The 26,758-nt window shown below is 46.7% G+C and overlaps 1 protein-coding gene across 5 annotated transcripts in view; it reads left to right on the top strand.

The window, feature by feature from the left end:
• Window positions 1-26,758, top strand: part of peak1 (pseudopodium-enriched atypical kinase 1) — a 239,668-nt gene that overhangs the window by 177,818 nt on the left and 35,092 nt on the right. For 3 of the 5 annotated variants that reach the window (XM_078199946.1, XM_078199942.1, XM_078199943.1), the window contains 3 exons: window positions 1,834-5,148; window positions 24,032-24,079; window positions 26,481-26,665. In XM_078199946.1, the coding sequence (XP_078056072.1) occupies window positions 1,952-5,148; window positions 24,032-24,079; window positions 26,481-26,665 (3,430 nt within the window). In that variant the 5' untranslated portion in view covers window positions 1,834-1,951. The remainder of the gene's footprint in view (window positions 1-1,833; window positions 5,149-24,031; window positions 24,080-26,480; window positions 26,666-26,758) is intronic. The other 2 variants (XM_078199947.1, XM_078199944.1) reach the window with 1 other exon arrangement.

The following is a 26,758-nucleotide window of genomic DNA, read 5'->3' as shown; positions in this document are numbered from 1 at the left end:
CCTGTCTAGTGGGACCTTTAAACTCACCTGCATTACAGCAGTCGGTGCAATAGAAAAGGGGGCATGTCCCCCTTCACTCCAATTATCTTACACTCCATCACTTGAGCCCCTGTGATCCCTGCACTGCTTGGATCTCCTCCGGCCTCAGTCGGGGAAGTCAGGCGAGAGAGACATGGGATGGAATTTGGCGCAGGTAGGTGGGTACGGAGTGGCATCTGACACTGATTGCCACTCCAAGGAAGTTATGGGATAAAGTGGGGAAAGGTGGTGGCAGTAATATATTAACCTGGGCAGATAGGCAGTTGCTCAAGAGAACATGGGTTTGAAGCTGAGGGCTCAATGATCTGCCTGTCGAGCACTGTATTATTGCATTGTGCTTGGTCGGAGTGTTAGGTAGAATGAGAATCACACATTCTACTTTTCATAGAATCCCTACAGTGCAGAAGGAGACCATTCGGCCTATCGAGTTTTTCCCTGACCACAATCCCACCCAGGCCCTATCCCCATAACCCCACATATTTACCCTGCTAATCCCTCTGATAATAGGGTCAATTTAGAAAGGCCAATCAACTTGATAAAAGAATGAAAGCACTACCACTGGTAGCCCCTTGACTCTTGTGATTTTGGAACTGCTAAGGAGGTGGCAATCACTCCGAATTATCTCTCATCCCCGGTCTGGGAAATTTTTGTTTGGAGAGAAGATGGATGAGAAAAGATTGCTATCTCTGTTTACCTGTTTCTTTGGAAGGTACTCTTCAAATGCAGATAATGCAAAATAACAAAACTTATCCAACTTATAAATCAAAGAAAGGGTTTAATAAAGAAACTTCATTACTCTAAACTTGGGGCCTCGCCCTGGGCCACTCCAAGCCCAACACAATTCCAAACAGGTTCTTATTTATAGTGAGCCAGCTGGTCATGATATCATTCTGTAATTGGTTCCATGGTTTATTGGGTCAGCTGACTCTTACAGCTTGTTACCATTGGTCACATTACATCCAATACAAAGTTGTCACCCGTTACAAAGAACAAAGTCCAGCACAGGAACAGGCCCTTCGACCCTCCAAGCCTGCACCGACCATGTTGCCCGACTGAACTAAAACCCCCTACCCTTCCGGGGACCATATCCCTCCATTCTCATCCTATTCATGTATTTGTCAAGACACCCTTAAAAGTCACTATCGTATGGGCTTCCACTAACCCGGCAGGGAGTTCCAGACACCCCCTGTGCAAAATAAAACTTGCCTCGTACATCTCCTTTAAACCTTGTCCCTCACACCTTAAACCTATGCCCCCTAGTAGTTGACTCTTCCACCCTGGGAAAAAGCTTCTGACTATCCACTCTGTCCATGCCCCTCATAATCTTGTAGACTTCTATCAGGTTGCCCCTCAACCTCTGTCGTTCCAGTGAGAACAAACCAAGTTTCTCCAACCTCTCCTCGTAGCTAATGCCCTCCATACCAGGCAACATCCTGGTAAATCTTTTCTGTACCCTTTCCACAGCCTCCACATCCTTCTGGTAGTGCGGCGACCAGAATTGAACACTATATTCCAAGTGCGGCCTAACTAAGGTTCTATAAAGCTGCAACATGACTTGCCAATGTTTAAACTCAATGCCCTGGCCGATGAAGGCAAGCATGCCGTATACCTTCTCCACCTGCGTTGCCACTTTCAGTGGCCTCAACCTAACGTCACCCACTAACAGCTTTACACCAGAAGGTGAATTGAGTGTAACCGGAGCAATTAAATGTTAGTACCCATTTCTATATAAATCAAAACCTGAACTTTCTTTCAATGCAACCTTTTTTATTTAATATTTCGTTTCATTTCCAGGTGTGAGTTGACACAGAACACTGATTAAGAACTTGATGATGATTGGGAAGTGAGACTTATCAATGAATGTAGTAGGACGCAGTAAGCAAGGGGTATCTCATGAACAGCTCGATGAAAGATGTCCGCCTGCAACGCCTTCACTGAACACGTCTGGAAGCCTGGCGAATGCAAGAACTGTTTTAAGCCCAAAAGTTTGCATTGTTTGTCCGCTGCCTCTGAAACCCCCCCACTTTCCTGCAACAATTTAAAAACTAATGCCAACCACAGCAACAACCACCGGGGCAGGTCAGGCACTGGTAACTTTCGACCTCCTGTTGCTAAGAAGCCAACAATTGCTGTGAAGCCCACCATGATGGTCATGGATGGGCAGGCAGTGAGTACGGAAATGGAGGCGTTGGAAAGTTGTGAAAATAAGCATCGATGGAATAGGAATGGCGTTCTACTCAACAGGAAACCAGTGACCAACAACAACGAAACAAACAACAGCAATTCCCAGAGAGCTTGTGGCCCGGACAGAATTGTGAACAGTAGGATACCCAACAACAATAATAATGGATTGACTGACGTATTGAAGGAGATTGTTGGATTTGAACCTGAGCCAGTGGTGCAAGGCAAAGAATGTGACAGGGAGTCCTTCCTCGGAAGGATCAACAAATGCTATCAGCGCTCACTGGAGAGGAAGCTTCCCCCAAGCTGCATCGTGGCAGGTATGAAGGAGAACATGGGGAAGCGCGTTGTGCTGAGCAGCAGCTCCGATATCATCAGCAGCGAGGGCGGACTGTTCTGCTATCCAGACTGCTCTCTCAGCAGCGACCAGGGAGTGGAGGATCAGTCGAGTGAGAACGTGACCGAAGAGCGGGAAAGTTGGGATGAAAGTGACGAAGAGTTGTTGGCGATGGAAATCCGTATGCGCGGCCAGCCGCGTTTTGCTAATTTTCGGGCAAACACTCTCTCCCCTGTCAGGTTCTGCAGCGACAAGAAGTGGAACACCGTGCCATTGCGAAAGCAGTCACTGCAGAGAATTTGTGCTGTCGACTATGATGATAGCTATGATGAAATTCTAAATGGGTACGGTGATGAGGCCTTGATCCCATACGGTCAGGACAGTCTGCCGAGTATTTTATCATCAGAATCCACATCTCCTGATTCCTCAATGACAGAGGGATCTCAAACTGGCACAACAAAATCGATACACCAGCAGCTTTGTAATGGCGACCTTTCTCCGAGTGACTGCAAAAGTACCAAGTTTATTGAACCAGATTATGAGAGCATAAACGAAAATGAACAGGTCCCCCAAGTGAAGCAGGCTCCATTTAAACCAGCGAGGGGCACGGCGGTGAAGTCTTTAGAAACTCACAAGGCAGTTCTTGCGTTGCGGTTGGAAGAGAAGGACGGGAAGATAGCCCTACAGACTGAGAAGCAGGAGTTCGCCATGAATTCCGCAGACAATCCGGGGCAAACTATGATGATTAACATTATTCCAAAGGAAGAACAAGCAAAACCATACAGGGTTGTCGATTTGGAACCGCCGGGTATGTGCAAACCCTACACTGTAGTTGACGTATCTGCCGCAATGAACAATAAGAAGTCTGACAGCACACCTGAATCTCTTCAAGGCGCGAAGACTTCCCCCGTTAGTGCAAACCCACCCACGTCACTTTCGAGTCAGTTAAGCAACCACAAAAAGTCAAGTATCAACAGATATCAGGAGGTGTGGACTTCCAGCACCAGCCCGCGACAGAAAGTGCCCAGAGTGGCCTTAATGTCGAGCACTTCTGGTCCTACACCTCCCCCAAGACAAATGAGTCATAAATCAGCTCCTACTTCGCCTACTACCACAAGTGTTACTTCGAAAACTATTCCTGTGAAGTCTCCAAATCTGTCCGAGATCAAATTCAATAGTTACAACAATGCTGGAATGCCTCCTTTTCCTATCATCATACATGATGAACCAACATATGCGCAGAGTTCAAAGCATAAGGCTATAAAAGTACCAATAGTAATTAATCCCAATGCGTATGATAACCTGGCCATATATAAAAGCTTCTTGGGTCCCAGTGGCTCACATGCGAAAAAGGAAGCTTTAGAAAACGTAACAAGTCATACATACGAAGAAATCGGATCCACAGCGAGGAAATCCACCGACTTGCCTCAAGTGAAAGGTCCCAGTGCCAACACAGAAAGAAAAGTGCTTGGCTCAGTTGCACAGAAAGTGCAGGAATTCAACAACGCGCAGAACAAAGCACAAATTCTCTCTCAATCCCCGCCACACAAAAGCTTTGGATCCAATCACAGCTCTCCTTCTAGAATTCAGAAAGCTCCGTCAGACTCTCCAGCCAGGAAAGAAGAAACGCCGGAGAGGCAGACATCATCGGGAAGCCGAGAAAATGCTAGCACAGTGCTCTCCCAAATTGTGGCATCGATTCAGCCTCCCCAACTGCCACCTGACAATCCCCAGCCACAGTCGAAAGCCAGTAGTGCGGAAGAGCTTTACTCGCAGCCCCCTGCCATCTCAGAAGGCACCGGGGACATTCACATCCGCCCAAAGTCATTATTCTCCCCACAGGCAAATAGTGAACCAGAAGTGTCCAAAGTGATGGACAGTACTCTTACAAAAGGACAGAAAGAAAGCATCCTACCAAAGCAGGTCACTGTCCCCACATCTAAACCTGGCACAGTACAATCTCCCGGTGTCGCTAGCCTGAGCCCTAAGAGTGAGCACCTCCCTCCATTTCCACCACCACGTTCCACATCATCCCCTTACCATGCCAGCAACCTTCTGCACAAGCATTTCAGTAACTGGGGGAAGCCGACTAGCCCTGTACGATCCCCCGAGACCGAATCGCCGCTGCTGAATCCAGAGGGTCGCCAACGCCTACAGGAGGCGAAGCCAAAACGATGGATCTCATTCAAGAGCTTCTTCCGTCGCCGGAAGACTGAGGAGGAGGAGGACAAGGACAAAGACAAACTGGTTGGACTGAATGGACGCGTGATACACATGCTGCCGCCGCCACCCATACAGCGGCATCACCTGTGCAGCGATCAGAAGATATTGGAACCATCGGAAAAGCTGGCCACCATATTGAGTTACAAACAAGAGCTTGGACTGGATGGTGCAAAGGCTGAGACGGGCAAATTGGATGGTGCTGCCGTAGACACTGAAATCCATTCTACCCCGAGTGAAGCACAGGCCACTGTATCTGGATTGAAAGATGATGAAAAGTCCACAAGAGGTATTCCTGGAAGCGAAAAGGAAATCAGCTGTCCAAGTAGTCAAAATTCCCCCCCACCTCCACCACCAAAGAAATGTAACAAGTAAGTGTTGCCTTTTTTTAATATTGCATTTATCAAATGTTGGAATGAGTCCTTTTCCTAAACTTCTCTACATATTGTGTATCTGTTTCGCGACTGTATTTATTTCCTTATTTATTAATGTGTTGCTCGAGTAAATATTTTAAGCAAGAACTTCCATGTTCCTCCTCCCTTTTGGCATACTACTTGCCTAGTCTTCTGAGGCATGTTGAGCATTCTGAAAATGATGAAAAATAGAACACCATCTCTTAGTTGGCTTTCACTTGAAATGACTGTTGTCTTGGGTTCTCAAGCAGCCAACTCTCAAATCTTTGATTTGCAAAGCTTGTTCTTTTTTTTGTTGAAGCCTCTACATTTTCAAGATGGAAACAAATGACCACTCTACCCTCATATTCCATTTACTTGTGTCGCAAGTATCATGAAACTGATGTGCCTACACTCTGAATGTTGATTTCTTAAAGACCTTGGGGGCAATTTTACCAAAAACGTTCTAAGTGCTGAACAAGCATGAAAATGGAAGAGAATCGCGCCCATTTTTTGGACGAGCTCCCAGCCGCAATCTTATGACACTTAGTTGAAAAATGAGGCAAAGTGTGATTCTCACCAGTAGGGGGAGTGGACAGTGTCTATTCTTGCCGGGAAGCCGGCTGCAGATTGCTAGAGGGTGGTATTGCACATGCGCCAATCGTCCAGTGCACTAAATGTGTACAAGAGAACATAGTCAGCGCATTGAGAGATTGTCACCCCCACCCCAGCTGATCGCCTTCCCGGCGATCCCCAATGGAGAGTATGCAGCTTTCCATGCCCTGCCTCCCTTAGGCCCTATTCTTGGCATTGCCTGGTGGGTGGTGCCAGGCTGGCACTGTCAGGGTCTCAGGCTGGCACTGACCAAGGGCATTGCCTGCCCCTGGCCCTGACCAACCAGGGGGCCCTTATGGCCTCCAGTCCCACTAGCTAGACCACCACGTCTGGTCCCCATTGCTGGCAACCAAACGTGATCCTTGTAGGTGAGGACTGCCACTACAGAGGCCACTAAGGCAAGTGAGCCCGGATATTGCGTCCCAGTCTTACTAATAATATTTAAATTGACTCAAATATTTAAATCAGCCTGGCATGCGGCAATTCAGGACCTCCACTAGAACATCTAGAGGGATTTACTGCTCCGGTGTGTAGGGACACTTCAGTTGAAAAGATTGAGACATCTCTTTGCAAGTTTGGCAAACCGAGTAGTACATCTATTTGTAACTAATTTGTCTAGAGCCGCAACCCAAAGTGTTGTTATGCAAGAACATAAGAACATAAGAAATAGGAGCAGGAGTAGGCCATCTAGCCCCTCGAGCCTGCCCCGCCATCCAACAAGATCATGGCTGATCTGAAGCGAATCAGTTCCACTTACCCGCCTGTTCCCCATATCCCTTAATTCCCTTATTGATCAGAAATCTATCTACCCGTGATTTAAACATATTCCACCACTTCAATGGGCAGAGAATTCCAGAGATTCACTACCCTCTGAGAGCAGAAGCTCCCCCTCAACTCTGTTCTGAACCGGCCCCCACTTATTTTGAGGTTGTGCCCTCTAGTTCTGGTTTCCCTTCTAAGTGGAAAGAATCTCTCTACCTCTACCCTATCCAGCCCCTTCATGATTTTATATGTCTCTATAAGATCACCCCTCAGCCTTCTAAACTCCAACGAGTACAGACCCAATCTGTTCAATCTCTCCTCATAAGCTACACCCCTCATCTCCGGTATCAACCTGGTGAACCTTCTCTGCACTCCCTCCAAGGCCAATATATCCTTTCGCAAATAAGGGGACCAAAACTGCACACAGTATTCTAGTTGCGGCCTCACCAGTGCCTTGTTTAGTTGCAGCAAGACCTCCCTGCTTTTATATTCTATCCCCCTCGCGATAAAGGCCAACATTCCATTCGCCTTCTTGCACCTGCAGACTGCAAGACCTATTCTGAGTAATGTTTGAACACACTGCTTCACTGAGTGATACACTGATCCTGCACTTTTCCTCACACTTCGCACCCGCTCCAAATGTGCCACACTTCGCAATTTCCGAATGAAGGTCGGCACTTTCCCTGCTTGAAAAGGCGGGTGGGGACAAATTATTCAATTAATAAGTTTGCTATTTGCTCTATTAGTTTTGGAGTATCCCATATCTAATAACATTCCTTTGCCTTCTTTCCCTGGACAGCAAAAAAAAAAGAAAGACCAGTCAGGGAAAAAATGCAATGGTGCTGAATTCCAGTCTAAGAATTTTGAGATTGATTTGCAATCATTGACTCGCTTCCCAATATCAGTTACTTCCCAGTACCTGCAGTTATATTCTGATAATTTGAAAAAAAATCATTATTCTGCATCGGAGATCACCAGGATGGTGATCGGGTGGGGGGGGGTAGGGGTGGTGGTGGGAGTGGGGGGGGGCGGGGGGCGGGTGATGGTATGTGCGGGGGGGAGGAGAGTGACATCTCCCAATGCACTATGTTCTCTTAAATACAGTTAGTGCTGTAGTATATACAGATTGGATGATCAACGCATGCGCAATAGTGCCTTCTAGCAGTCTGCAGCCAGCTTCCCAACAAGAATAGACTCCGTCCACTCCCCCTACTGGTGAGAATCTCACTATGCCTAATTTTTCAACTAAGATTGCGACTGGGAGCCCGCCCACAAACGAGCGCGATTCTCTCCCATGTTCATGCTCGTTCAGCACTTAGAATTTTTTTTTGGTAAGATCCCCCCCCCCCCCCCCCACCCCAAAGGTGTTTTTACTAATCATTGCACGACTAAGCTCATCAGTTATTTAATTACACCCTTAATTGGTGACGCATGCAAAAAGAAATAAAATTGATGAGTAGTTTCAACTCAAACATTGCAAGGAAAATTATGGTTTTTAATTTTATAAATTTTATATATTGGTATTAAAATTACAGATTTTTCAGGGGTCATGAAGAAAAATGCTTGCGTCTCACTGTGTCACTATTGATTTTTGCAGGTTATAAGAATGTATAAGGCATGCCTGTATTTGCTGCTAATATAACATGAGCTTTCTGCACAGATTTTTATAGTGAAAGATATTCTGCAGGAATGGATGGAATTTTGAATGCCCAGACATGTTGGAACTTATCGTACTCCTATGAAAATTAGCGGTAGCTGTGAAAAGTATTATTCCGGATGCTGAAATCCTCACCCATGCTTTTGTTACCTTTTGAATCTACTATTCCAATGCCTTACTGGCTGACTTCCCATCTTCCACCCTCCATGAACTTTAGCTCATTCAAATTGCTGCCCACATCCTAAGTTTCATCAAATTCTATTCACCCATCATCCCCCTGCTCACTGACCTATTAGGCTGCGGTCCAGCAGCACTACAATTTTAAAATTCTCACCTTCAGTTTCAGATCTCTTCATGCCGTGCCTATCTCTATCTCTGTCACAACCTCCAGTCCACCAACCCTCCAAGACTTCCGCATTCAGCCAATTCTGGCCTCTTGTGCATCACTAACTTCCTTTGCCCCACCATAGGTGGCTGTACCATCAACCATTGGGTTCTAAGCTCTTGAATTTCCTCCCTAAGCCCCTCTGCCACTTCACCTTTCTCTCCTTCTGTGAGACACACCGTAACAAAAAAACAATTTCTGTCATTCAAGCTTTTGGTCACTTGTCTTAACGTCGTTGTCTTTAGCTCAGTGTCAGTCTCTTTTGCTTAAGTACATTCCTGTGCAGGCTTTAGGGTATTTTACTATGTTAAAAAGCTATTTTATTTATTAACTTAAATTTTCATGTTTCCACAAAGACCCATTGAAACTGTGAAATAAACATAATCTGTAGTCAATGACAGTTTATGGCTAAAAGTCTTTCTCACATGGCCACTATATATATAATTATATAACTACTGTACCCCATAACTGTTTAAGTTTATCTTATTAGTGTCACAAGTGGCCTTACATTAACACTACAATGAAGTTACTGTGAAAATCCCCGAGTCGCCACACTCCAGTGCCTGTTCGGGTACACTGAGGGAGAATTTAGTACAGCCAACGCACCTAACCAGTCTTTCGGACTGTGGGAGGAAACTGGAGCAGCCGGAGGAAACTCACGCAGACACGGGGCGAACGTGCAGACTCCACACAGACAGTGACCCAAGCCAGGAATCGAACCCGGGTCCCTGGTGTTGTGAGGCAGCAGTGCTAACCACCGAGCCACCGTGCCACTCTTGTTTAGTGCAATTTAAAAATGTCCTCTAGTTAATTGAATTAAGTTTTGAAACCTATTGAACTACATGTTTCTTATGTGGAGTCAATTCATTAAAAAGCTGCAGAGAAGCATTTCTTTAACTGTGTGAAAAACGTGATGGTAGAACGTAGATAAATTTTGGTTTTAAAGGCTATTCGTATAGCATCTTTCATGGGCAAGTCTCACCGGTTCATCTCGCACAAACCTTAACTTACTCAAAACTTCAGCTGCCCACCTCCCATCCTGCTTTCAATTCCGTTCTCCTAACATTGCTGTCCTTCCAATCTCTAACATACTAGGAGGAACCCTGAAACCGATAAAGATCTCACACAGTTTTTCCATGGTCTCACCCAGCTTACCTCTGCAACTTCCTGCTTGTTAGCAGATGACTCCTTTGCACTCTGATGCGCTATCAATAAGGCGAAAGACTACCGATATGCCGATATAAGTGTAGGCTTTTATTCACAACAGAATCAGGAGCAGATCCCAACATATAACCAACCTGGACTGAACAAGGGGGAGGAGACAGCCACCTTTATACTAGGTGCTGAGGGGAGGACCCAAACTGGAAGGGGATGTGTCCAGGTATGACAAGCACACACAACGGTGGTCCATATAGGACAAAGGCACAACTGAGGTCCACCACACACTCCCTACCCTCCATTCTATTAATAGTTGCAGCCACCTACACCCTGCATTTGGAGCCATATGCCCAATGTCTAGCTACTTAGAATCATAGAATTCTACAGTGCAGAAGGAGGGCCACTCGGCCCAGCGGGTCCGCACCGACTCTGACAGAGGATCCCACCCAAGCACCTTCCTGCAACCCCATGCCTTCACCCCACTAATTCTCCCCCCAATCTACACATCTTTGGACACTAAGGGGCAATTTAGCATGGCCAATCCACCTAACCTGCACATCTTTGGACACTAAGGGGCAATTTAGCATGGCCAGTCCACCAAACCTGCACACATCTTTTGGACTGTGGCAGAAAACCGGAACATCCAGAGGAAACCCACGCAGACATGGGGAGAACGTGTTGACTCCACACAGCCACCCTCGGCCAGAATTGAACCCGGGTCCCTGGCGCTGAGAGGCAGCAGTGCTAACCACTGCACCACCGTGCCGTCCCACTTCTGCCCCTACTTTCAGTGTCTCCTTCTTCCCTACATTTTCTATTATTACTACTTGGACTATTTCTAGTTCTGTTACATACTCCGCGATGTTTTAAGTCCTGTATATTGTTACTTGGCTTTTTAAAGAGATATTTAGGTTATAAAGGTAACCTTGGTGTTATAGTAACGTTCTAAAGTATGCTCTTCCGTATGGAGTGGCTCACTGTGCTTTATTGCTGTTCCCTAAAATAATAAGTTCCTCATTTCAGTCGGGGACAAATCTGAAGTCAGCCATTTTCTGCTGAGAGAAAGGAGTAAATTGGAGAAGAGTTCCAGGGCTACTGCTTATCTTGTATTGCCGAGTTAGATTGTAGTAGTGCCAACATTCAGTTTATCTGCCAATGTTTTGTTTATTCTTTCGTGGGTTGTCACTGGCAACCATAATTTGTTGCTCAACCCTAATTGCCCTTGAACTTTTTGGGGTGGCACAGTGGTTAGCACTGCTGCCTCACAGCGCCAGGGACCCGGGTTCAATTCCCAGCTTGGGTTCACTGTCTGTGTGGAGTTTGCTCGTTCTCCCTGTGTCTGCGTGGGTTTCCTCCGGGTGCTCCGGTTTCCTCCCACAGTCCAAAAGGCGTGCTGGTTAGGTGCATTGACCCAAACAGGCGCCGGAGTGTGGCGACTGGGGAAATTTCACAGTAACTTCATTGCAGTGTTAATGTAAGCCTTACTTCTGACTAATAAATAAACTTTTTTTGAATGGCTGGCTCGGCCGCTTCAGAGGGCAGTTAGCATCAGTCACATGTAGGCTAGACTGGGTAAGGATGGCAACTTTCCTTTTCTAAAGTGAACCAGATGAGTTTTTAAGACAATCGATTATAGTCATCATGGTCACCATTACCGAGACTAGCTTTATATTCCCGATTTAATTGAATTCAAATTCCTTGTGCTTCTTTGGTGGGATTTGAACTTGTGTCCACAGAGCATGAGTCTGGGCCTCTGGATTATATGTCCGGTGATATTAGCATTACACTACTGTACTTGGTTGGGGCAAGGTTCAGGGATATCTTTGGGGTTAAATGTATTTTTCTAAAGGTAAAAAAATGCTAATAGTTTATAAAGCGAACTATTTTTCCTGGTGCACATTTCATTTACAGTCCACAGCAGGGAGGTATGGAATATCCACACTGGAAATACCATTACTCTTTATCAGTAAAGTGATGGAGGGGTCACCAACAGCGCTATAAGTAGCACTTGCTTTGCAATATCCTGCTCACTGATGCTCAGTTTGGGTTCTGCCAGAGTCACTCAGCTCCTAAACCCATTACAGCCTGGGTTCAAACAAGTTCAAAGGAACTATCTTGGAGTAGTGTCCTAGGCCCAACCATCTTCAGATGCTTAATTAATGACCTTCCTTTTATCATAAGGTCAGAAGTGGGGATGTTTGCTCATGATTGCACAATGCTCACCATCATTTGCAACCTCTCACATACTGAAACAGTCCATTTCCAAATGCAGCAAGATCTGAACAATAACCAATCTTGGGCTGACAGGTGGCAAATAGCACTCGTACTCACAAGTGCCAGACAATGACCATCTCCAACAAGAGAGGATCTTAACCATCTCTTCTTGACATTCGATGGCATTATCACCACTGAATTTCCCCACTGTAACATCCTAGGGGTTACCATTGACCATAAACTACACTGAACCAGTCATATAAATACTGTGGCTGCAAGAGCAGATCAGAGGCTATTAATCCTGCAGCAAGTAACTTGCCTTCTGACTCTCCAAAGTCTGCCCACCATATGCAAGGCGCAAGTCAGGAATGTAATGGAATACTCTCCACTTGTCTGGATGAATGTAGCTCCAAAAGCACTCAAGAAGTTTGACACCATCCAGGATCCAATACATCTTGCTTGATTGGTACCCCTTCCACAAACATTCAAGTGCCTCCACTACTGACAAGATCCACTGCAGCAACTTACCAAGACTCCTTAGGGAACAACGTCCAAACCCACAATTGCTATCATCTGGAAAGACAAGGGCAGCAAATATCTGGGAACACTACCACCTGCAAGTTCTCCTCCAAGTCATTTACCACCTGACTTGGATATATTTTGCCCTTCCTTCACTGTTTCTGGGTTAGAACACTGGAACCTCTTCCCTAACAGCACTGTGGGTGTATCCTGCACCTCAGGGACTGGAGCAACTCAAGAAGGCAGCTGGCCATCACCGTAAGGGCAGTGAGGGATGGGCAATAAATGCTGGCTTAGACAGTGACCTCTGCATCCCATAAATGAATAAAAAATTACATTTCATCCCCACAGAGAGGTCAGATTGTTGCTGATGATGGAATTTACTTACATCAGTAACCCCTGATGTCCAACCGTGGCACTTTGATCAAGAGAGAGGTATATTTCAGTCGTCTGATACTAGATACAATACTAAATTGTAGAAGATAATTTTATGATGAGCAGCATTTTTCCATCAGCTGTTATTCTCTTGACCTGTTCTCTGAAAGTGTTAAGAATAAAGAGCAAAGAAAATTACAGCACAGGAACAGGTCCTTCGGCCCTCCAAGCCTGCACCGACCATGCTGCCTGACTGAACTAAAACCCCCTACCCTTCCAGGGACCATATCCCTCTATACCCATCCTATTCATGTATTTGTCAAGATGCCCTTAAAAGTCACTATCGTACCTGCTTTCACTATCTCCCCCGGCAGTGAGTTCCAGGCTCTCAACACCCTCTGTGTAAAAACACTTGCCTCGTACATCTCCTTTAAACCTTGCCCCTTGCACCTTAAACCTGTGCCCCCTAGTAATTGACTCTTCCACCCTGGGAAAAAGCTTCTGACTATCCACTCTGTCCATGCCTCTCATAATCTTGTAGACTTCTATCAGGTCTCCCCTCAACCTCCGTCGTTCCAGTGAGAACAAACCAAGTTTCTCTAGTTGGAGAAACTTGGTTTGTTCTCACTGGGACGACAGAGGTTGAGGGACAACCTGACAGAAGTCAGAAATTGACTAGAGGCAATCTGCAAGCAGACATGTATGTGTCCCTTTGCCTCCTCTAACATATCATCAAATCCTATTCTTTTCTCCGTCATGCGCTTACATAGCTTCTGAAATCCACCTATGCTTTTTCCTCAACTATTCCTTGTTGCATATCTGTATCTCCAGATTCCTCTGTCACACCGCTGCATTTAGTCACTTATTTTCTAAGTAGCATGTGGCCTCCTTCTCTTACTAATATGTAGCACCTCTTATTTACCAGTGTTGAATTTTGTTTTCTAATTACATGCCAATTTTGTCACGGTCCTTCCCTCAATTTGATATCATCTCAAATTTTGAAATTGTACTTCCGATTCCTTTGATGTGTTGCAAAGTTGAGTTTGTGAGGTTGGAATTTGATGCTGGCAAAGATGTAAAAAATAGTAAAAATGCTAGAAGGAAAAAAAATATTGTAATGTCCCTTTAAAAGCTGGTGTTTTGTTTCACTGCTTGGAGGTTTAAAATGCAAAGTACATCCAGAGTCCAAGCTGAAACACTGGTATCAATAAGTCAAGCAGTAGTCTTGACAAGACAGCTTGTTTTTTTTTTAGCCAATTCAGCCAATCAATCGAAAGCAGGCATTCAGCTACCAAGAACCTATAAGATTTGAATTTGATGATGTTGACAACATCAGACCCATCCTATTGTAGGAAAATTGATAGGTCATCACAGGTATAAAAGAGAGTGTGGGGGGGAGGGGAACAGGAGAGCAACAGAAAAACTGCCACCTCTCAAGCCTCGAGTGGGAGAGAGCAGCTCTCAACTCTGCCAGCTTCAGATATGTCCAAACGTTCAAAGTTCAAAGACTATTTCCTCGGGTGGATGGAGCTATTACAAGGGGGCATAACTATAGGGTTCGTGGTGGGAGATACAGGAAGGATATCAGAGGTAGGTTCTTTACGCAGAGAGTGGTTGGGGTGTGGAATGGACTGCCTGCAGTGATAGTGGAGTCAGACACTTTAGGAACATTTAAGCGGTTATTGGATAGGCACATGGAGCACACCAGGATGATAGGGAGTGGGATAGCATGATCTTAGTTTCAGATAAAGCTCGGCACAACATCGTGGGCCGAAGGGCCTGTTCTGTGCTGTACTGTTCTATGTTCTATGTCTTAAGAGAACGTACCATCTTACTAGCGAAAGGTACCAAATCAGAAAGAATTTACATTTAGAGGAATCAACAGAGGAACTCCAAAATATTCCAAAAGCCACAAACCTGGTTGCATTTTTTGAGAGTGCCTGAATTCTATTATTATATATTTTTTGTTAATGAATGGATATTATATTTAGTTGAACAGCATTCCATTAGAATCTTATTTTATTCGGTATGTTACTTGTCCAGGTAAAGTTCCCTGTTAGTTAAATAAATAAATTGTTAAGTGTTCATTTTAAAGTGAGTGTCAAGTATTTCTGTTAGTTACTCACTAAATGTTACTGAAGGACAGTTCACACCTTCCCAGGCACTTTTAACAGATTACCAAGCAAGGTATTCCTCTTTGGGGGATTTGGTGTTCCGTCTTTCTAGAAAGCTAGTCCCAATTGACCGCGTTGATCCATATCCCTCCATACCCATCTTACCCATGGAACTGTCTAAACCCTTTTTAAAAGACAAAATTGTACCCGCCTCTACTACTACCTCTGGCAGCTCGTTCCAGACACACACCATCCTCTGTGTGAAAAAAATTGCTCCTCTGGACCCTTTTGTATCTCTCCCCTCTCGCCTTAAATCTATGCGCTCTCGTTGCCAGGGGTTTGGTTAATGTCACTAATCTAGCAAGGAAATGTATTGCTGGGAAATGTGGAGGAAACAAGGAAAAAGCAAATTATATTTGTGGAAAATAAAGTTCCCATCTGATGTTCATTGTATTACTAATGTCTTATTGTTTTCACAATGCAATTCTAAATGTGCATAGATGCATGTTCTTTTATGCTCTTTTGAATTGAGCATCAGTTTAAGTCCTTTGTCCCTTGTTTAAAATTGGAAATTCTCAACCTTATTTTAAAATGCTTCCACAGCCTTTGCCCCATCCTCTAACCTCCCCTAACCGGACAATCCTTTGTGATCTTTGCACTCCTTCAACTCTGTGTGGTGAACCATCGTTGGTTCACCACTGGGGTTGTTATTGTGTTACTGTTGGGCTAGGGTGTTGTTGTTATGGGGGTTGTACTATGTTGTTGGGTTAGGGTGTTTACCTGTCCTAAGTGTTATCGTGGCACACTCCAGTGGGGTCCCGCCTCCGGTGGCAGGGTATAAGACCCCCTGCTCCGGCAGGACCCCTTCAGTCTGAACGGGTGAATTTGTGTTAGTAGTTTCATTGTTAATGTATTAAAGCCTTCAGTTCTAAAGCCTTGTTTCCGGGTGCTCATTGAGGTGCATCAATTTAATACATTAACTGAGTATATGGAACAGATCCTAAAACCGGATCGTCTGACACTGGACCCACGTGCGGTCGGTGCAGCTAACACGTTCGAACATTGGTGGAAGTGCTTCGAGGACTACCTGGCAGCCTCGGTAGCTATCACTACAGACAGTGATAGACTCCAGGTCCTCCACGCAAGGGTAAGCGACACGATTTACCTAGCCATTCGTGCAGCTTCCACTTACCAGGGTGCCGTCGAGCTCCTAAAGAATAGGTACATTACGCCACCCAACGAGATTCACGCTCGTTATCTCCTCGCTACACGACGTCGGCAGTCGGGCGAGACCATAGAAGACTACGCCAATGAACTCCTGCAGCTTGCCAGGGGTTGTGACTGTAAGGATGTCTCCGCCGAGCAGTACATGCAAGACCTCGCCCGAGACGCGTTCGTAGCAGGGGTAGGGTCCTCGTACATCAGACTTAAATTATTAGAAAAGGGGAAACTCAACTTGACCCAGGCAATGGGGATGGCCGTGAGGTTGGAGGCGGCGTCGAAGAGCTTGGCGCTGTACCCCGAGGACCACGTGCAGTCAACGTGGTTGGAGCAAGCTCTGCTCCCTCCTCGCCCCGCGAACCCGCGCTCCCAGATCGATTCGACGACGGCGGCAGCTCCAGGTGGCCAGCGATGCTATTTTTGCGGTGGGGCCAAGCATCCACGGCAACAGTGTCCGGCAAGAACGGCAATCTGCAGCCAGTGCGGTAAAAAAGGCCACTACGGCAAAGTCTGCAGGTCCAAACCTAAAAACGGCAGTGCAGCATGTAACCCTCCAGAACGGAGACCATCTCTTTCGGCGCTGCAGTACCCACGAGGTCTGACCACGTGCGATCTCAGGACGGCGCCATCGTGGCAGACAGAGGAGGAGGAAGACCACCAGGAGTCGCTGCGCTTGGAGCCCTTGGCCACATGCGATTCATGGGGGCGGCCATCATGGTCCACGACGACTAGGAGCGACCAGCAGGGGTCCTCAGCATCCACATCGGCAGCATGCAGTGACGCCCAGGGGCCAACGGTGGCGTCGATCTCCCTGGATCAGACCAGGCATTACAGACTGGAACATTCTATGATGGAGGTAAAGGTTAGTGGCAGAACTGTAAATTGTCTGTTTGACAGTGGGAGCACCGAAAGTTTCATACACCCTGAAACTGCTAAAAGGTGTGGACTCCGGGTTCTCCCTGCCACGCAGACAATTTCCATGGCATCACAGTCCCGGTCTGTACCGATCCAAGGACAATGTATGGTAACTCTTGAGGTACAGGGCACAGTTTACGAGCAATACAGGCTCCTTGTGCTACCTCACCTTTGCGCGCCAATTCTCCTCGGACTAAACTTTATGGCCCACATGAGGAGTGTGATCCTACAGTACAGTGGGCCACTCCCTTCACTGGCAGTAGGGAACCAGCCGCAGCCTCCAAATTGCCCAAAGCGCCCCGCGTGCAATCTATCCACCCTGAAGATCACGACACCATCCCTTTTTAAAAATCTGGTACCTGGCTGCAAGCCCATCGCTACTAAAAGTAGGCGTTACAGCGCTGAGGACCGGATCTTTATTAGATCTGAGGTTCAGCGGCTCCTCAAGGAAGGGATCATACAGGCCAGTGCTAGTCCGTGGAGAGCGCAGGTCGTGGTAGTCAAAAGCGGGAACAAACCTCGGATGGTCATCGACTATAGTCAGACCATTAATAGATACACGCAGCTGGATGCGTATCCTCTCCCGCGCATTTCTGATATGGTCAATCAGATTGCGCAGTACCGAGTGTTTTCTACCATAGACCTTAAGTCCGCCTACCATCAACTCCCCATCCGCCCAGAGGACCGACAATATACGGCTTTTGAGGCGGATGGTCGTCTATACCAATTCCTCAGGGTTCCATTTGGTGTCACCAATGGGGTCTCGGTCTTCCAGCGTGCTATGGACCGAATGGTGGACCAGAACGGGTTGCGGGCTACCTTCCCGTACCTGGATAACGTCACCATCTGCGGCCATGACCAGCAGGACCACGACACGAATCTCCAACACTTTCTACGCACTGCATCTCGCCTGAATCTGACCTATAACAGGGAGAAGTGCGTATTCCGTACGCGTAGGTTAGCCATCCTCGGATACGTGGTGGAAAACGGGGTCATTGGCCCTGATCCAGACCGTATGCGCCCACTCACTGAACTTCCCTTGCCCGCTAGCACGAAAGCACTGAGGAGATGCCTCGGGTTCTTTTCGTATTATGCACAGTGGGTCCCCAACTACGCGGACAAAGCTCGTCCGCTCATTAAGTCCACGACCTTCCCACTTACGCCGGAGGCCCAATTGGCCTTCAAGGTTTTGAAAAGCGACATCTCGAAAGCCACGATGCACGCGGTGGATGAATCCATCCCTTTCCAGGTGGAGAGTGATGCATCGGACTTCGCCCTAGCCGCCACACTAAACCAGGCAGGCAGGCCCGTCGCGTTTTTTTCCCGCACCCTTCAAGGCCCAGAGATTCGGCACTCAGCGGTGGAAAAGGAGGCTCAGGCCATTGTGGAGGCAGTCAGACACTGGCGCCATTACCTGGCAGGTAAGCGGTTCACCCTGATCACGGATCAACGATCCGTGGCGTTTATGTTCAGTAACACGCAGAGGGGCAAGATCAAGAACGATAAGATCTTGCGGTGGAGAATTGAGCTCTCCACCTATAATTACGATATTATGTATCGTCCAGGGAAGCTCAATGAGCCCTCGGATGCCCTCTCGCGCGGAACATGCGCCATCATGCAGGAGGACCGCTTGAAGGCTCTCCACAATGATCTGTGTCATCCTGGAGTCACCAGACTCTACCACTTCATAAAAGCCCGCAACCTACCCTACTCGGTGGAGGAGGTCAGGTCAGTTACTAGAAGTTGTCGGATTTGCGCAGAATGCAAACCACACTTTTATCGACCAGACCGGGCACATTTGGTCAAGGCCACTCGCCCTTTTGAGAGGCTGAGTGTAGATTTTAAGGGCCCCCTTCCCTCAACGGATCGGAATGTCTATTTTCTTAACATAATAGACGAATTTTCCCGGTTTCCGTTTGTTTTCCCCTGTGCGGACACGTCGACTGCCACCGTCATCAAGGCATTCAGTGAGCTTTTTACCCTGTTCGGGTACCCCTGCTATATTCATAGCGACAGGGGCTCGTCGTTCATGAGCAACGACTTGAGGCAATTCCTGCTCTCATTCGGGATTGCCTCTAGTAGAACCACGAGCTACAACCCTAGGGGTAACGGACAGGTGGAAAGGGAGAATGCTACAGTCTGGAAGGCTGTCCTACTGGCACTGAAATCCAAGGGCCTTCCAGTCTCCCGGTGGCAGGAGGTCCTTCCAACTGCGCTCCATTCTATCCGCTCCCTCCTGTGTACGGCAACCAATGCTACTCCCCACGAGAGGATGTTCTCATTCCCTCGGAAGTCGTCCTCGGGGACCTCATTGCCAGCCTGGTTGACGTACCCAGGACCCGTCCTTCTGCGGCGCCATGTGAGGGCTCGCAAGTCCGACCCCTTGGTCGAACCGGTCCAACTCCTCCACGCCAACCCTCAGTATGCCTATGTGGCATATCCTGACGGGCGAGAGGACACTGTCTCCATTCGAGACCTGGCGCCCGCAGGGGACGTAGCAACTCCTGTCGCTCCTATTCCCCCAGTCACAGATCCACTACTCCTCATTACTTCCCCAGACGTGGCGCGGTCAGCACCGGGACCAGTGCATAACACTTTTACTCCCATGTACAGCTTGCCTGAGACTCGGAGATCGGCGCCACCATCATCACCACCACCACCACCACCAAACGTTCCAGGATCCCCTACACCATCGCCTCATCAGGGCCGGCCGGCCCGGGAGTCTTTGAGGGGACAGCCAGATGTTGCTTTGAGAGAGCCACCGCAAGCACCTGCTCCGGTTTCGCAACCGGTGTTGAGAAGATCGCAGCGTCGGTGTGGTCCTCCAGACCGTCTGGACTTGTGAATCCTGTTATTTTTTTTGTCATTGTCTGTTTTCATCCACCCCGCCACCTTTGGTTCCTAAAGGAGGGGTGAATGTGGTGAACCATCGTTGGTTCACCACTGGGGTTGTTATTGTGTTACTGTTGGGCTAGGGTGTTGTTGTTATGGGGGTTGTACTATGTTGTTGGGTTAGGGTGATTACCTGTCCTAAGTGTTATCGTGGCACACTCCAGTGGGGTCCCGCCTCCGGTGGCAGGGTATAAGACCCCCTGCTCCGGCAGGACCCCTTCAGTCTGAACGGGTGAATTTGTGTTAGTAGTTTCATTGTTAATGTATTAAAGCCTTCAGTTCTAAAGCCTTGTTTCCGGGTGCTCATTGAGGTGCATCACTCTGGCCACTTGCACATCCCCCAGTTTGCATCGCTGTACTATTGGCATTTGTACCTTCAGCTCCTTGGGTCCTGTTCTGTGAAACACCTTCCCTAAACCTCTCCAACTCTTTACCTCTCCTCCTTTAAGACATTTATTAAAACCTACCATTTTGACTGAACCTTTCCCTAATGTGGCACAGGGTCAAAGTTTTTAATCCGATAAGGTTCCTGTGAAATGCCTTGGGATGTTTTGCTTTGTTAAAGGTGTTATATAGATCCAAAATATTGTTGAGCAGGAATTCCTCTGAGCTCCAGAAATAATCTGGTTTGCTGGCACCCAAAGTTTCCTCGGCCCCCATTTCTGGACCTGAGGGGAAAGACTTTCACACAGAGGGTGGTGCGTGTGCGGAATGAGCTGCCAGAGGAGGCGGTAGAGGCGGGTACAATTACAACATTTAAAAGACATTTGGACAGGTACGTGGATGGGAAAGGTTTAGAGGGATATGGGCCAAACGCGGGCAAATGGGACTAGTTCAGTTTAGGGAAGCTGGTCGGCATGGACTAGTTGGGCCAAAGGGCCTGTTTGCGTGCTGTGTATCTCTGTGACTTTACGACTAACCGTTTTATGGGATGCCCAATATTGCACCAGATATGGCAAGTTGCTTTGGGGTGGGCAGCTCACTGGTTCTGTTTAAGTGAGACCACGGTCTTGAAATAAATCTGCGCTGCTTGCTCCCGTCACACCTGGGCACTTTCAACCTGTCGACCACCGAAGAGTTAAAGTTTTCCTCTTTTTTTTATTTGCGTACATTTTCGCGGTGACATCAAGTGATCCAAAATGAGTACATTGTCTAATTGTTTCTGTCTCTAGGGAACAGTGGGTGAATCAATATTAATGTTACCACATTGCTGATGACATGATGCTGCAGGTGTGGGAAAATAAAAATTGCAGAATGAGGATAAACTGACGAATTGTGTACGGTGGCGCGGTGGTTAGCACTGCTGCCTCACAGCGCCAGGGACCCGGGTTCGATTCCAGCCTGGGGTCACTGTCTGTGCGGAATTTGCACGTTCTCCCCGTGTCTGCGTGGGGTTTCCTCCGGGTGCTCTGGTTTCCTCCCACATTCCACAGATGTACGGGTTAGGTGGATTGGTCATGACAAATTGCCCCTTAGTGTGTGTCGGGGGATTGGCAGGGTAAATACGTGGGGTTACGGGGATAGGGTGTGGGTGGGATTGTTGTCCGTGCAGGCGTGATGGGCCGAATGGTCTCCTTCTGCATTGTAAGGATTCTATGATTTGGTGTTTAAATTTTTCATCAGTTTTTGAAGCATTAGGTTCATGCTAGGTGCTCATTTTATGTATTCAGCTGAATGGATATCTTGGTGATCAGATTGCATGTTATACCCACAAACTTTTAATTCCACCAAAATTTCAAAGAACTCAACACGGTTGCATGCACATACAACGTAAACTTCTGTCTGTGTGACTTCCTATTGCTGAAGCATGACAAATATTAAAATGAACCAGCTCTACATATTGTGAAATAGTGGCGATGAGAGAAGCTCAAGAAGTATTCTGAATGAAGAGGTGACTAATATGTCAAATCGTCATCTGTAATCACATTCATAGTTAATCATTAGCTTTAAAGATTTGGTAACATTAAACTTGTTCTCATGTGCATAGTCAGCTTTTTGCTTGAAACTTTAGTTGAACGTTTATTCATTAGTGTCACAAGTAGGCTTACATTAACACTGCAATTAAGTTACTGTGAAAATCCCCTAGTCGCCACACTCCGGCGCCTGTTCGGGTACACTGAGGGAGAATTTAGCACGGCCAATGCACCGAAGCAGAACGCCTTTTGGACTGTGGGAGGAAACCAGAGGAAACCCACGCAGACATGGGGAAAATGTGCAAACTCCACACAGACAGTGACCCAAGCCGGGAATCGAACCCGTGTCCCTGGCGCTGTGAGGCAGCAGTGCTAACCACTGTGCCACCGTGCTGGACAGTTTCTTCCGTGCATGGTTGATTGAATTTTTTTTGTGTGGTACAGTACATAGGTCTTGCTCTGCAATAAATGCTCTGCAGCGCCTACTAGACTGCTGCATTGGTATGCACTTAATTTATTATTGTCACGCGTATGTTTACATTAACACTGCAATTAAGTTACTGTGAAAATCCCCTAGTCGCCACACTCCGGTGCCTGTTCGGGTACACTGAGGGAGAATTTAGCATGGCCACAATGCACCCTAACCAGCATGTCTTTCAGACTGTGGGAGGAAACAGGAGCACCCGGAAAGAAACCCACGCAGACACGGGGAGAATGTACAGATTCCCGCACAGACAGTGACCCGAGCCGGGAATCGAACCCGGGTCCCTGGCGCTGTGAGGCAGCAGTGCTAACCACTGTGCCACCGTGCAGTTTAGTGGGAGTATTGTGCATAGTTGGAAGCTGAATAGATTCATACATTTTAATTATTATAATGATACGTTGACTCTGGTCAGTCCATTGGGTTGATGGAAATTGTAAACAACTAATAGTCCAGATTTTTTACCAATTGCGTATGCAATGTACACCCTACTTCCCTGATTTACTTGGGGTTTGTTGACCTCTCGGCTGAGAAAAGTGGCAGTAGAATAGAAGATACCAAAATCAGATGATGCACCAAGGGAGGGGCGAATTACACTCCTGTACTAATCACTGACCTGAGTTGCATCTTTCAAAATAGCTTGAAAAGTTAAAGGTTAACAAGTGTATGATTCCTTTATTTACAACACATAGGTGTCAGCCTGGGGCTCATTCACGCACCCCTCACCTTTGACTCAGTAGGTTGTGAGCTCGGTCCCCACTCTAGAATTCAGCACATAATTGAAACTGACACTTTTGAGGGAACCTGCACTGTCGGGGGGTGCTGTGGGTGTTAAACCGAGGTCCAGTCTGCCATCTCAGGTGGACATTTAATAGTTCTACGGGATATTTTAAGAAGAGCAGAGGACTTTGCCCTGTAATATCTCTGCCAATATTCATCCTTCAGTCACAGTAAGAAGTCTCACAACACCAGATTAAAGTCCAACAGGGTTTATTTGGTAGCACGGGCTTTTGGAGCGTTGCTCCTTCATCAGGACTCACCTGAGGAAGGAGCAGCGCTCCGAAAGCTCGTGCTACCAAATAAACCCGTTGGACTTTAACCTGGTGTTGTGAGACTTCTTCCTGTGCCCACCCCAGTCCAACGCCGGCATCTCCACATCATCGTTCAGTCAGTGTCACTGAAAAAGATTATCCAGTCATTTATTTCATTGCTGTTTGTGGAAACATATATTAAGCTGACACATTTCCTAAGTAACAACAGTGGCTACACTTCAAATGTACTTCAGTGATTGTTAAGTACTTTTGCATGTATTAGAGTTGCGAAAGATTATAAATACAAGCTAATATGTTCTATCTCTTGTAACTTCCCAACATTGTAGATTCTTTATCTCTGCAACAACAGCCTCCATTGCTTGACTGTTTTTCCCTAATAATGCATTGTGTTGTGAAGTTTTAAACCGCAGAGTGCAAGGAACTCTGTGGAATAAATATTACAGCAACACTTTGCCTTTCTATAGGCAACCGGTGCATTGGGAAGGTGAAGTTTGCTTTTTGTAGATTATTGAAACTGCATGGTAAGCTTGCTTTGTTTCCTACTTCCAAATTATTTTGCCACCCAAATGTTTCCATTCCCCTCCTAAAGGTGCTGCCTCTTCTTGGGATATCTTCTTGTGAGTTACAGCTCTGTCAGGTACGTGGCCAAAATGGCCCATTCATCATACGTGAGTTTCCATAGTGACTATCAGCGAACCTTGGGCATAGCGTGTGTGCTTTTCAAGAGAGACCACTGAGAAACGATCAAAAATAGTCAATCTGACAGATTTGCTCCTCCTATTCTCTGCTGAACTCCCCGGAATGGCAGAAAGTAACGAGAAGTGCTTAATCTACCCCCCCCCCCCCATCTCCTACCCCAAAGGTGTGTGCAATATCAATCAACCAATATGTGCAACGGCAGTTCTAAGCCATGGATCACGTAGCCAGTTTCTCTCTCGTATCTCCATCCCACAACTGGGGGAGATTGTAGTGAGTCGACTGGGGTGGGGGAGGAGAAAGGGAGGGTTAGGTGCATTGGCCGTGCTAAATTCTCCCTCAGTGTACCCGAACAGGCGCCGGAGTGTGGCGACTGGGGGATTTTCATAGTAACTTCATTGCAGTGTTAAGGTAAGCCTACTTGTGACAATACTTTTTTAAAAAAGTACAATGGTGAGAAACATGGGTAGATAAGAAAATAGCTTGCAAAATAAGAGGGAGAGAAAGTCAATTTACACTTTTTGTTTAGAAATGTACTTTTATATTTCCTTATTGGGAAATTCAGATACAATTCCAGCAGGCATGTGGGGACAGCACGGTGGTTAGCACTGCTGCCTCACAGCGCCAGGGACCCGGATTCGATTCCTGGCTTAGGTCACTGTCTGTGTGGAGTTTGCACGTTCTCCCCATGTCTGCATGGGGCTTCCTCCGGGTGCTCCGGTTTCCTCCCACAGTCCAAAAGACGTGCTGGTTAGGTGAATTGACCCAAACAGGCGCCGGAGTGTGGCGACTTGGGGAATTTCACAGTAACTTCATTGCAGTGTTAATGTAAGCCTTACGTGTGACCAATAAACTTTTAAACATTTGCTTTTGCCCATTCTGAAAGTTAGCAAAAAACTGTAACTGTAGTTGGAAAGAATTTCCAATGTTTCTGCATTCAAACTTAAAAGTAGGATTGCGGAATTGTTAATCATAGAATCCCTACAGTGTAGTGCAAAAGGAGGCCATTTGGCCCATTGAGCCTGCACTGACAACGATCCCCCCAGGCCCTATCCTCGTAACCCCATTTATTTCCCCTTTAATTCCCCCTGACACTAAGGGGCAATTCAGCATGGCCAATCCACCTAATCCACACATCTTTGGAATGCAAGAGGAAACCGGAGCACCCGGAGGAAACCCATGCAGACACGGGGTGAACGTGCAAACTCCACACAGACAAGTCACCCAAGGCTGGATTTGAACCCGGGTCCCTGGCGCTGTGAGGCAGCAGTGCTAGCCACTGTGCCACCCTAAAGCTTCCTAGTTAGGCACTAAAACATGCTTTGATTTATTCTCTAACTGTACTCCACAAGAGTCTTTGAAATTAAGTTGAGGGCAGCAGCTCTGTAAGTGTTAATAAGTCTGACTCAGTCTATGACCACAAAATACTATAGGTAGAGAATACTGGCAGATTTTCAATCTGAGATAGGAAGGTCTGGCTGATGATATCACTGTGCGTGGAACGTTAGAGCTCTAAGTTAATCAGCTGCTTTCAAAACATGTTTATGAAAGTTGAGAAGCAAATTCAAAACATTAGTTTCAATGGGAAGTTGTGTGAGTGACTTGAGTAGGTAAGTTAACAGTTGAAGGTTCTGTTTGGAGGCAGCGGGAGCTGTAGTGAAGTAACAAACCAGGTGCCTTTTTTGCCGTAGTTCTGCTGACTTGCAACTTAGAAGCTGCAAATCCATTTGCACTGAACAATTTCCTATTGATTCCTAAATGAGTAGCGGGAGAAAAATGGAATCAATTGTCCCAGAAATGGTCTTTTAAAAAGTCTTCTTCGGGACTCAAGAGCACACGGAGAACTTCAGTTTGAAGTGTTGGCACTTTGACCAAATGCAGTGTAAACACCAAAGGCTTTCGTGGTTATCAATTGAGACACACCTTAGTTAAGTATAAACCTTTGTTGCGGTATGGCGCCCTGGAGAAAATGCAATAAATTATGGATTTCAAATTAGGACTTAGTCGCTCTGTGGCTAAATAAGGATAAACACACAGGATTTGAAGAAAACCTGTTCTACTGGATTGTGCCTTGGAACAAGATTAATTGAAGAGACTGTAAAATGAAGCTAAAATTGCCCAGGGATCCTCAAACAAACAAGTTCTTGCAAGTCTTTACTTAGTAAATTTCAACATATACTCTCATAAACTGTACCCGAGTTGTGCATTTTTTTCCCAACAATTGTTGAGTTAGTCAGGAATGTTTTTGGAGTACGGTGTTTGCGATAAATAGACCCAAGAATTATATGTGAACGTTTAATGGATTATGAATGCTGAAGGAAAACTATTTTTTTTTAATTCAGCAACCTTCCGGGTGAGGTGACCGTTGAAGACATGCCACCGCAAGTATCAGAAGTTCAAAGATCAAACCAAGAGACACCTGGTCCTATGACTTTAATGCTGGTCACCGCAGGATCGCAGGACGATAAAGACACGGGCAGTGAGTCTGCTGACGAAAGCATCAGCAGTGCGACTTACAGTAATTTGGGTAAGAGGCTACAGGAGTGGGGGGGCTGGGAGGGGGAAGCAAGGTGTGGGTGGGGGGTGGGGGGCAATGTGTGGGTGGAGGAAGAAGATTTGG

The sequence above is a fragment of the Mustelus asterias genome, chromosome 29, assembly GCF_964213995.1.
Source record: "Mustelus asterias chromosome 29, sMusAst1.hap1.1, whole genome shotgun sequence".
NCBI classification, from domain to species: domain Eukaryota; kingdom Metazoa; phylum Chordata; class Chondrichthyes; order Carcharhiniformes; family Triakidae; genus Mustelus; species Mustelus asterias.
Note: the sequence above shows the minus strand (reverse complement) of the source record. Positions and strands in the feature narration are given on the sequence as shown.